Source organism: Melospiza georgiana, chromosome 9, assembly GCF_028018845.1.
Source record: "Melospiza georgiana isolate bMelGeo1 chromosome 9, bMelGeo1.pri, whole genome shotgun sequence".
NCBI lineage: Eukaryota > Metazoa > Chordata > Aves > Passeriformes > Passerellidae > Melospiza > Melospiza georgiana.
Genome location: NC_080438.1, coordinates 22,256,745 through 22,269,181, shown reverse-complemented (window position 1 = coordinate 22,269,181; position 12,437 = coordinate 22,256,745). Strand labels below are relative to the sequence as shown.

Sequence of the window (12,437 nt, the reverse complement as noted above, 5' to 3'; positions counted from 1 at the left end):
CTTCATGTTGATCTGTACACTGGCTTTGTATCAACACGAGAGCACCACATTCTTGCAGACAGGCAGGGGTCAGCACTGTGTTTGAACTGGACCGCACGCTGCTTCATGCAAGAGCACAGTTCATGGTGTGGGGACAGGAAGAATGTGACAGTGTTTGGCTATATGGGCTGTGTGAGCTACATGCCATTAGTTAGAAAAGATGCAAGTCTGGAATGCATAGTTTGCACATAGCTTGCTGTTATTTATTTACTTTGGAAGGATGGGGAGGAAGATTAACTAATATCCATGAGCCCACCTGATGTAATTCAGGTGTAGGTTTAGGAGCCAGGTTAATAGCAGGTATGATTAGATTTTTATTGTGTCATTGCCTGGATTAGTGTTAGAGTACGGACAGCCTCAGGTCCTTGAGCTTATTTAAAGACCTTCATATTTTCCGTCAACAGCTGTATGAAGTTAGGGAAAGGGAGGCCATGGGATTTCTCTTTCTCAGCTAGTTTATTTGTGAGGTGGTGAGGTTAATGTGGCAATATCCCATGCTTAGTAGAGAGGCTTTTTGGCTTTAAGCATTGTGTGTGCTCCCTTCAGATTTATGATTTTGACCCCAGCCTGGCATTATCACACTGTCAGTGGGAGTATGGAGCTGGTTGGAACCTCCAGCTTTTGGTGGTAATCTCTCTTAATTAGTTTACAGTTGAAACAATTGTCCAACTTCTTCCCTTTAAACAAGGGAAGTTTGCTCTATCAGTGGTTGATTTCCCTGAGGGAGGAAATCCTGAGGGGGGTTATCAGGGAAAGAAAAGCTCTGGGCTCCACTTTCAAAGCAATGCCGTGTATGAAGCATGCATCAATCCTGTTAGTACTGCTTATTATTTCACAATGGCGTGTCAGGAATTACAGGCACAGACTTTTCTAAGGACTCTTGCAGACCTTTATGCACTCTCATCCTGAGTCAGGATTTTGTGGAATTATGTGCTAATAAAAGCTAATTTTACACATTGAAATTGCTCTTTTAATCTTTCCCTGACTTCTCCACAGATCTCTCCTAGCCTTCTAATTGTCAGCTTTCTGCCAGGGAGCCCTCCGTGCCTCATCATTAGGACTAAAATCTGCTGTCAGTTAACACACAGAGCTTATAAGTGGGAGCAGGCCCCTCCCTTGCATGGGAGCACAGACAGTAATAGACACTATAGTGGCAGCACCAAAGGGAGTTTTACTGTGTATTTTAATGACTTGTGCTTGATTACATTTGCTAGATTGAACTGAAGTTCATTTAGTAATTGGTATGATTCTTAAAGGGTACACATTTGACATTCCTCCCTCATTAAAGAGCTCCAACAATGGCTGTTGCAACTTTCATCTCAAGGGTGACCCTCTCAGATATATATCCAGTCTTTTTCTTTTGATAAACCACCCAACCCGGCATTCATTAACACTTAACCATCTGCAGCCAGCCCCTCCTAGTACCTTCTCTCTGGCTTTGATGATATAATTAAAAGCCTTCTGTATTATCTCCCTTGGAGCAATAAGTCTAGGTGCGTCAGCTCCTGCATTGTTTGTTATTTGATTCTCTCTGTATCAGCTGTTCTTGGACACGCTCATTTTTCATATGTTGTAAAGATTAGCTGATGGAGTGGGAGATCAGAGGCATGAGACGGGGAGCGTGGCTCTCAATATTAGTAACCAGATGCTCATTTGAAATGGTGATGGGGTTTGCTGTTATCTGTTAGATTATTTGGCTCCTTTGCTTTTACCTGAAGATAAACTGGTTTAAGCACTAGTCAATGAAAATGAGCATCATCTTTAGTGGCTTGTTATGATAGAGTGCTCTTATCAGTCTGGTTTAGTGTGGCTATTCTCTTCTTGAGCCTGGTTTACAGAAATCACAGCTTTGTTTATGCATGTGCCCAAACTTGCCTGTTTGACCTTTGAAGCTGTGATTATAATATTAATCTATGGGACTATTCTGTTGCAAATCACTTAGGTGGTCTGTATTTTAGAGGATTTCATTGTGAGACCTCCCTCTTGTCCAGCATGATGTTCCATTATTGTTAGTATATTCTACATTGAAAGCTAACTCAGACTGGTGTTTCAGTACTACTTCTGTCTGGCTGCTTTTTGTGGGGGTTGTTTTGTGTGGGATTGAGGAGCTGGGATAGCACTGTGCTACTATTTGTCCACTTCCACTGATTTTGTATAACTTTATAACAAAGTTGCATAGCTACAGAAAATCTTGGTACAATGCTTGCATGCAGACACAAACTTCAGCCCACAAATCCTCAGTGTCCTGTGGTGTAGATAAATAGCATTATTCCAGTTTGCAGGTGGGGAGACTGCATGTGTGAGAACCACACAGACACTGGCCACAGAACCAGCATTTACTGGGGAATTCCTGTTTTACAGCATTGCTTGATGCCTAGCCCCTGCAGCCTTCCTCTGCCTGGTGTTTAAGGGGGAGTGTATGAAAAATCTTGAATAGAAAGAGAAAAAAACTGGCATTCTGGCCCTAAAGAAATTTTGTCTTGTTTGTCATCTGCAGGTTAGGAATTGGATTTTTTCCTCCCATTTTTGCCTCTCCTTTTTTATGTTTGCATGTTTATTGCCTGTTCCATTGATTTATTCAGTTTCCCAGTAAACTATTATATTAATTACATAAATACAAAGGGACCTTTCTCAGAGAAGATAGGAAATTTGTCCCTCTCACACATACACAAAAAACCATTCTCAGGATGCAGAGCAGGAGGGAATCTGCTGACTTCCAACTACAAGATCTCATTAAAATTAGTGGATTCCCTATCCTCTTTGCATAAGGAAAATTGCTATTTGGGCTGCCTTCCACAGCAACATCTGGGCCACTGATAACATCAGTACTGGAGCATTGCTAGGTGAGCTCATGTTTTGTTAATGAAGTAATCTACTGAAAGTGCATATATCATTTTCTAGTACCACATACTTCACTGCAAAGTGTTGTACTGCTATTATAGGAGCTTTCCTTTTGCAAATGGGACTTCAAGAATTTTGTTATAGTTAAAAATATGCGTAGCTTGAATGGCATGCTTGAGAAATGCCACAAAAGTCATGAAATGTTAAGACTTAAATACTTTGGTAGTTCAAGGAATTAATTGAGAAATACACTGAAAAATGTCTTACTAGAACACCTGATGTTCTTGGTAACTTTGGTATTAAGAAATATTTGGTGTGGTGGTGTTGGTTTACTGTTTATACTTATGTGCATGCCCAATTTGTGAGTGATCCTTCTGCTGAGCTAACTGCATAATAAAAGTGATCATGATCACAAACATCTGACTTTAGCATGTTCTGGAATAAGCAAACCAAGTTGGATAGAGTACACTGATAAATATGTTCATTCAAGCTTAATTATGAAATCCAGACATCAAAGGAAGCAAAATGAAAACAGAGACAATTTCAGGTGTGGATTGAAATTTCTCTCCTTAATAGCCTCTGACCGTGAGTGCAGTTATGGATGTCTTGAACAGCTCAGCATAGTCCCTGACTGTTGTTATGTTTTGTCTTTTTTAATCTGCAGGCTAAATATTCTTGTGGCTTTTTTGTTCTGAGAACAGTGGCAAATGTTCAGGCAGCCAAAATGGTCTCAAATGAGGCCACAGATTTGTGGAAGGGAAAGTAATATTGGCCTAAAATATCTAGCTGGTTTGAAACAGGTTCTAAAAAGGGTTTCCAATACCCAAGAACAGAGAAAGCATAAAGAGAAGCAATAGAAGCAGTCAATGAGTCTTTATGGTTTAAACTTTGTTCTTAAAATTTTGAAGCTACCAGAGATTCCTGAGGTTCTGAAATATTAACCTGACACTGCTCCAAAAGCAAAGACTTCCCTGTTTGGCTTATAATGAGTGGGAGTTTTACTGATCTTTCCCACCTTACTGGGCTGGATAGCCAGGTGCTTTGTAATTGAGCTGTGGCAATCATTTGTAATGTGTAGTGTAAGAAAGGTGAGCAGACCCCATCTCCTTCCCCTCTTCCCCTCCAGGAAGTGTTGGAGAAAATACAGTAGTGTTGTTGTGTTTGCTAGCAGAACATGCCCAGCCTTGCATATATATTAAGGCAGGCACTTAGCCAGAAGCTTTGAATTATTGTACCCTGACATTACCCACTGTAACTTTTAGCACTCTGGGCCCATTACTTTGGCTTCCTGCCCAGTAATGTGCAATTTCCACTTACATGAGAAGATGTAGCAGGAGTAATGACTCCTTGGAGGAGGTGTTTTCTTTTGCAGCAGATCAGCCCAGGGCCAGCAGGTGTAAGTTTATAGACACAGCCCAATAATGGCAGCCTGAGCTCTTCTGTTCCAGCAATCCTGTTCCATGGGAAGGAACAGACCTTTGCACACTTGGCACTATCCTCTGACCTCATTGCAAAGTCACGTTCTTGTAAACAGCCATGCAAAAGCTCCATGATTTCCCTTTTTTATTCTTTTCCAGGCACCCCAGAATGCACATCAGAACAGGGCTGATGGATGCCCATCTCTACTGTCTGAAGAAATATGTGGTAGACTTTCTGGTAGAAAACAGGTAAGAAACCAAGCAACACACAAGGTAGTAGCAGGAGTTTGCATTGACCCATGATTTACACCAGAGGAAATTTTTTCTATTAAATTAGCTAGCATAAAATAGAAATATAAAAGAAACCAGTTTTTAAAATATTTTAACTATACTAAAAGAAGTGCCAAGAATTATGTCTGAGTCTCTTATTATGATCTTTTTGAAAAAACAGAACAAAAATCCCAGCAAAAGTGAACAGTAACATTTTTGTCTCTTTTATGCATTCCTTCTTTTTCTAATGTATCTGTTCTTTTTGGCTGCTCATTTTACCAGGGCTTCCCTATTGTTAGGCTTGTGAATACATTTCTGACCTTTGATTTCCCCCACCACAGTCTGTTTTGGTCTTTTGCAATCACCTTCCCTCTGCCCCTTCACATCCACCACCACTGCAGGTGGGCTATCTCTGTAGCATCCTATGTTTTAGCTTGTGATATTCCTCTGTCAAAACTCTGAGACCACCCACTGAGAGTAAGAAAAACATCCATTTATGGAAGCGGAGAAGGATCTTAGCTATAATATTTCATGAAACAGACAAAAAAAAACCCTGTTTGTCTTTTAAAAACAAACAAATGAACACTCCCCCTCACAGTAAGTAGTTCAGTTTTGGAATTATGTCCTGTTCCTAGACTTTTTATAGCCCTCTCATGCCCATTACATATACTGAATGCTCACTGGGTTCTCAAGAGTTTTTCTACCCTTTTAAGTAAGATAAAAGATACAGGGGCTAAGTGTTGTGTTCATAGTACATTTTCTTAGCAGATAAACTGACATGTGAAAAAACATTGAGGGTGGGAGATTTATGTTAGTCTTGACCATATACAAATCTGGTGATACAGCTGGATACATGCTTGAAGGAGCTCTTCCAGAATAAGGGTCTGTGAGTGAGTTAAAATTAAGTGGAAAATCTGTGTTAACCCTGAGGGCAGTTCCTTACCACGCATAAGAATAAGGCTTAGCCAACACTTTGGTACACAGGGGCATTGTACAAGTTATTTTAGTTCCCACTTGTGTACAGAAACTTGTGGAAGGTAAGAGCTTCAGGAGCAGCAGATGCTTTAAACCTGGAATAAACCATTTATTTAGTGTATTTTAGAAAGTTGTTGACGGTTTGGAATTCTCATTCTTCCTGTGGTAGCATGAAGCAGTGTTTGCAACTTTCTTTTGTCATAATACAGCACGTAGGACTCATTTCTTGAAATCCTAGCACCGAGTTTTGCTGGGATTAGACATATCTGGAATATTAGACATTTCACACATTCAGTTATTTTTCCCTGGTTTTGAATTTAGATCTGTGGGACAAGGATGGTCCTTGTCAGATATGTTACTCAGAGAGGTGTAAATAGCAGTAACTTCAGATTTCAATTTTTTTAATGCTATTTCAGTGGAAACTGGTGAGACTTTTGACTTTATCAGTCAGGATTTTGCCTTGTATTAACCAAAGCCAGTAGAGTAAAACTTTACTAGTTGCCCTCAGATCCCCATAGAAGAAAACTACTGACTTTTTGCAGGTATGACTAGGAGGGTTTTTTTGTTGTTTTTATAGCGAGGTTATTCTCTTTTTTCACTATTTTTTGAAGCAGTGCTGCTTTTCTGTGACACTTCATGACAAATAGATCATTACAGCAGCTAGACAGCATTTCTTAAGACCTGATAGCAACATCTGGCTTACTGATGGTAGATAGCTGCTTCATTCTCTTTATTACACAAATGCTGCTTATTCAGTCAATTGAGAGAGTCAATTGCAAGTAATGTGCTTAACTGGCAAATCTGGGGAATGGGACTTTTGCCATGAGGAATAACTTCAGCTTTCAGACTTCTGGCACTGGTGGGCATTTGCAGCTTGTTTTTCTTCTCTGAGGAAGGGGAGGACAGTGCATACCCAAGGATCTTTCCATGTTTGGCAGCAATATGCCAAGACTTTGAAAGACTTTCGGGATTTCTTTTTTTTGCCTCAAAAGTACTGACATCTACAGAATTGTTTGGGTTTAAGGATTCTTTTTAATACTTTGGTTTTTAGTCCAGAAAGAACCTACAGTAAGATTTTGCCTCTCTGCAATTCTGCACTAGGACTGGAGAAGCTCAGATGCCTTGTTTAAGTTGTGCGTGTTTAAAACTAACAGCAGGGACTGAAGGGAACAGTGAAGCTCTTGTACAGTGCCAGGAAGTACTGACACAGTGTACTTCCTCAATATTACAATATTTACATTGTGTTAATATTTTAACAGCGGGGTTTGATGGCAGGCAGAACACCTTTTTTCATTGTTTGTAGCTCAGTGAAGCATTTACATTTTTTCAAATGTTTTTTTGACATACAAAAGTTGAAAAGATGTTGCCCAGCAGTAAAAAATTCAGTTGCTACAACTGGCTTTTGTAGAGGAAAATTATGATTACTTCCAGGTTGAAGCATTATGTGAAAACTGATGTGGTTATCTGTGTGGGATCTGTTTCTTCTTCAGTGAGTCCCAGCTTAGCTGCAAAGATATGGCAAGAACAAGCTCTGCCTGGGTGAATCTAATTTGTTTATAGCTGTACCTGTAAGAATAATTGGCATTCAGATTAATATATGTGCTGTAAATAAAGTAAAAAGCCACAAGCAACTAATATAAAAACAGAAGGGAAAAAAACATGAAATGGCTAAACCTTGGTTCTGTCTAACTATAAAAATCTTGCTTTAGGATTTGGAACAACTTTGTTGAGTGGCTGCTTTGGAAAAAGGCTGAATATTCAACTACAAGATGAAGTCATGATACCAAGGGTTTTTCATTAGCTTTATCACTGTCTTGCTTTGTGGTACTAGACAGACCCTTTGATTTTTCTATGCACTTGTTTCCTCTTCTGGGTGGGATTGTTTGCAAAATAATCAGTATTTGTTTGGCAGCAGTGAGATTCTATGATGAGAGATGTTAGGAGAGGTCAAAATACTGTTTGGTAGCCTGTAACTCAGTTTGTAGTCCTTTAATACATTTTTATGAACTATTTTTAAAGGCCTGAATTTATGATTATCCTGCTTGAAGTTTTACTGCTCTACAGCAAATCAAATTCTTGAGTTTTAAAAGGCAGAACTTGCTTGTGCCTTTGAATAAAAGTCAGAGGAAATATTCTGTTTATTAGAACACCCTCAAATATGTATGTCCAGACAAAAATAAAAAATACCATGCTCCCAATGTAATTTAAACCTGGGGAATTTATTTTCAGGAATGAAAATACTTTTTCTTTCCTCTCCTAGGAGGAAAAAATGCATTTTGGCAGTTAAATCTCCATCTATCACTCATCCTCTAGTTCAGCATTGGATCCTAGTGAAGTCAAGTGTGCAAGGGTCCTACCCTGTCCAAATCTACCAAGCTCAAACACTCATGGTTCCATGCTGGCTTGGGCAACAGCTGAAGAAATTCTTGCCCATAGCAGTTTATTTCCTGCAGCTGGAATTTGTTCCTCCTCTTCTTTCCATACTTCTGCTTCACGAGGGTAGGTTGATTAGAAGATGCTCTTTAATCAGCTGCAGTGCACTGGCAGCCTCTGCACAGGGATGCCAGTATGGGACTGGGGTGAGCATCTCCATCCCTGCATCTGCAGTGGGTACCCAGTCACTGCTGACTGCTGGGGCTGTCCACATGAGATTCACAACAGGTCACAGACCATACCCTGCTACCAGCTGGATTTATGCTGTCTGAACAGGATCTGTAACCTCAGTGTGAAGCAGCTCTTGTTTGGCTGAATTTTCTGCTGGTGGTACCTGGCCCCGGGGTTTATTTCAGCGGAGGCCTTTGATTCTTTACCAGGTTGCTTTCTTCATCAGTGAAATTAGACTTGCTGAGGTTGCTATTGGTGGAGAGTGTGGAGTTGTATCACACCTCCACATGGGAGGGAAGTCAGTTAAAAACACGAGCTGTTTGTATTTAGGTGAGAGCTTTCCTTTCCGCAGCATTTTCTCTTTCAGAGCAAAGCCAGCGCAGGGATCTCATAGCTGCCACACTTTGTGGCTTGGGAAGACAGGCAAGCAGAGGCTGTGTGTGCTGCTGGAGCTGCTCTGGCAGCCCAGGGCAGGGACAGTGGAAGGTGAACACCTGCACCACACGGTGAACTGCACAATATTGCTTTTCTTAAAGCGCTCGTTGCTCGCGCCGAGCCAGCAGCGAGACAGCAGCAGAGGCTGTAGCTGGCTGGGGGCACGGCTCCACCCCACAGCTGGCGGGCCTCACACCCCTGGGGCCCTGCAGTGGCAGCCAGCACAGTAGCCAGTCCCTTTTTTGGCACTCTCCTGAGTGCTAGGTTGGAATCCTGCCTCGCTGCTGCATTCGGAGCAGATGGAAGAAGAGAGTCCTTATTCCCTTTCCCCTGAAGTTCACGAGGAGCAGAGGGCAGGATGTGCTGTGTGAGCCTGCGTGCTGCACTGACATGTGCTGCTATTTCTTTGCTGTGTGCTGACAGTTGGCTTGCTAGCAATCCCAGCAAAGCTGCTACCAGGAGAAATGTGATCAAAGGGAAGTTGCATGGTAGCTTGTGTTCTGCTTTTCCTGAAAATTTCTAAAGCTTTGGCCTGGTGAAGTAAGATACATAATTGAGAGGAGGGCAGAGGGGAGATAGGTATAGAGCAACCCCTTTCCTTGTGAAGTTTTAACATGGAAAATTCAAAGTTGCTTTGGAAATTTAAGTCTTGAAGATATGTCTCTACATATGCTATGAATATGCTTAAGAACATACCTAATATGCTTTTATAATACATATATATGAATGGCATTGTGCCCAAAGTCAGTTGTGCAGGTACACATGGCAGCATTTGTTATATTTGTTAGAATTTTACCATGCTCACAGCTGAAACCTGTAGGCATATGGGACTGCTGAGTTCACCCCTTGTTGAGGTAGACCACAAAGTCCAAAGGCAGATCAAGGCTGCCTAAAGCAAAGCAGTATGTGGTCCTAATCAATAAGGTCCCCAAAATACTTTTCTCAAATTTCATCAGTGGAGAGCTTATCTAGTATATTAGGAATATACTAATCAAACCTAAGTTACAGGTTGAGCATACAAAAAGCCACATTTAAAAATACTAACTTTGTTAATTCTAGCACTTGCCAATTAATAAATGCCACAGCTGAGGCTCCCTTTGCAACTTTTTGCTTTTTTTTCCCCACATATTATGTTACAGCCTCAGTTACATGACTTTGTACCTTATTTGGGGGTTTTTTTTCCTATCTGTGACCATTGCATCGTTTATTGCCTGAGATGTTTACTGAAGGAGACACTGTTCAGTGTTTTACATAACTTCTGTAGTTCAGGTGAAGGCCACCAGCCTTAATCCCTGTTTAAACCATGTTCTGAAGATAAGTCAAATACTTTTTTTGTAAAGGTAAAACTAAATACATTCCTCTTGGTGCTCATCACTGATTCTATAATGCCCATTAACTCTTTTCAACACATCTATTAGTGAAGCTGTGGCTTTCCCTTCTGAAAGTGGTAAACCAGGGTACACAAGAGCTGAGGTTTGAAGCATCTTTGTCTTAAGTATGCCATTTTTCACTTATTAATGTTATACAGGGAGCTTGTAATGTTGAAGAAGTCTTTTTCATTGATGATAGCTGTTGCAGGGTAATAATCAGTGGCAACCTGCAGATTTATGTTCTGCATGCAGCACCATCCATAAAATCCTCTGACAGAAGGGAATTACAGAAAAAAGTAAAAATCAGTTCTTCAGGCATCATTCATTTGTCTTACATCTTAGCAGTTCTTTTCTCCTCTTGCAGCCCTCTGCCTTGTACATTTAACACACATGTTCTAACAAATGAGGCATTCTTCTGCCTCATTACACAAAGGTGATCCATCCCCAGGGCATAGTCCATCTTTGCATTTGGTAAAGAAGAGATTGAGATTGGTGAGAGAGGAAAAGTAGGTGTGTTTAAGGGTTGTATCATAAAGTGAACACACAAGGTCTTAATTGAGGTATAAACAACGTGCTTCTTGCTTTTCTTGATTTGACTGCCCAGACTGTTACCATGATATTCTTTAAGTGTGTGTATATATATTTATGTATGTGACACTTCTAGAATTAATCAGTGAGTCTGCTGTGACTCTTGCTAACGGACTAGTTGTTATCAGCATAGATTTATCACCTTTCAGGTCAGCCACCAGAAGGAGATGGGATGCTCTACACTTCAAAGAATATCCATCTCAGCATTTATAACCTTGGCCCAGAGCATATCTGTTTCTCTGTGGAACAGAGCACAAATACTTCAGTTGCCTTGCAGAAAAGAGAGAATGGAGCATGCCCAAGGTAGAAGTACTTCTACCTTTTAGAAGTAAAAAAACCCCAAACCAAACAGGTCTCTTCCAAGCTTGTGCAAACAGTGTTTTTTCAGACTGAGCCTGGTGTAGTATGGGCACTTTTCCTGTTTACAAATGTAATGCCCAGACGAAAAGACAACCCTGTGCTGTGCCAAATTCTAAGCTTGGAAATGCAAGAGCTTTTCAGCACAGCAGATGAAATATTTTTAACATGATCAAAACAAAGGGGTTTTTCCATAATTTTGTTCTTGGAAATAGCTGAGAAATTTTGATGACACTATCCAAAAAATAATCAGCTTGAGGGAAACACCTGGCATGGGTAATTTCAGCCAAAACAGTTACAGTTTGGCAAAATTTACAAACAGATGAAAACAGAAACTTAAAATAGGAAATTCTGGGCAATTTTTCTTCAGGCACCCTAGTTGCACCACCTCTGAATGGTGGTCATTTCAGATTTGGTGGAGGCAGATGCCACTGTGTGTTTGCTGAGATGTTCTGGGTTCTCTGTTCTCCACCTGAGTGCCACATGCACTTTGTGACATAAGATCTTCAGGCTTCATTTCTAAAGACTGTGTAGGCATATGTAAAACCAAATTGACAACACATGTATTCCTCTTACATATTAGGACATTTCACATACTTTTATGGTGTCCTTCCCCCTTTTTCCCCCACCCCTCTTCCTCCTAAAACCACGTAAAATTTTATTGTGTTTAGTAATGTGTTTTGAAAATCACCATTTTGTCCAGAATCTAGTCCTTCTGAAGTTTTGGATGTAGAAAATGCCACAGTTTCCCAGGTACAGTCACCTGGGAAGTGGGCAGCTCTTCCTGTGGCCAGAAGGATCAATTGTGGTACTGGAAAGGCAAGAATGACAAACAGCAGCACTGTGCTCAGGTCAAAACGTCTGAGTTAGCAATTCACAGTGCCTTATCCTGGGAATGCTGAGTGCTACCATCTTGCCTGCCACCAGGGAAACCCACTTTCCCTGGGGAGCCCTCCTCTCAGGGTGCACCCTGTGAGAGTCTGAGCTGTAGCTAAGAAAACAAATCAGATTTCTGTAGTTCTTCCAGCGCTGGAGAGCCGCCTGCCAGAATCTGCCAGTAGAGAAACTCTTTTCTGAACTGAGCAAATTTGCAGTAAACTTTATAGCCAAAGTCAGTATGATTTGTTTACAAAGTTAAACACTGGGGTTTGGGTTGGTATTTTTTTTTTAAACTAAATAAGAGCAAATTGTGTGAGGTCATAGTGCTCTGCCTTTCCAAACTGCTTCAGCTGCAATCCCAGAGCACTCTTCTCTGCTTAGCTCTCCTCTGCTGTGTACAGAGAGCCTCTGCTGGGCCAGCACCAGGAGGGGAGAGGAGGGTTTGCTGTCTCAGTGCTGTGTTGGGGGATCTGTGGCCATGAAAAGAGCTGCAGTAGAGCCACCCTTCTCCTCCCTTGCTAAAGGGCAGGGCAGTGTGAGATCTTTGGAAACTGGAGGTGTGAGTGTCTGTCTCTGGAGCTCCTGCTTGGATGGCTGTGTGCTCTGCTGTACACAAAGGCCCCTGCAGGTTTATATTAAGGTACTGCCCAGACTAAACCAG

General features: G+C 41.2%; 1 protein-coding gene across 1 annotated transcript in view; it reads left to right on the top strand.

Moving 5' to 3' along the window:
* EIF2B3 (eukaryotic translation initiation factor 2B subunit gamma) overlaps window positions 1-12,437 on the top strand; it is a 95,401-nt gene that overhangs the window by 42,580 nt on the left and 40,384 nt on the right. Inside the window, exon 5 of the mRNA XM_058030584.1 lies at window positions 4,458-4,547. Coding sequence (XP_057886567.1) covers window positions 4,458-4,547 — 90 coding nt within the window. The remainder of the gene's footprint in view (window positions 1-4,457; window positions 4,548-12,437) is intronic.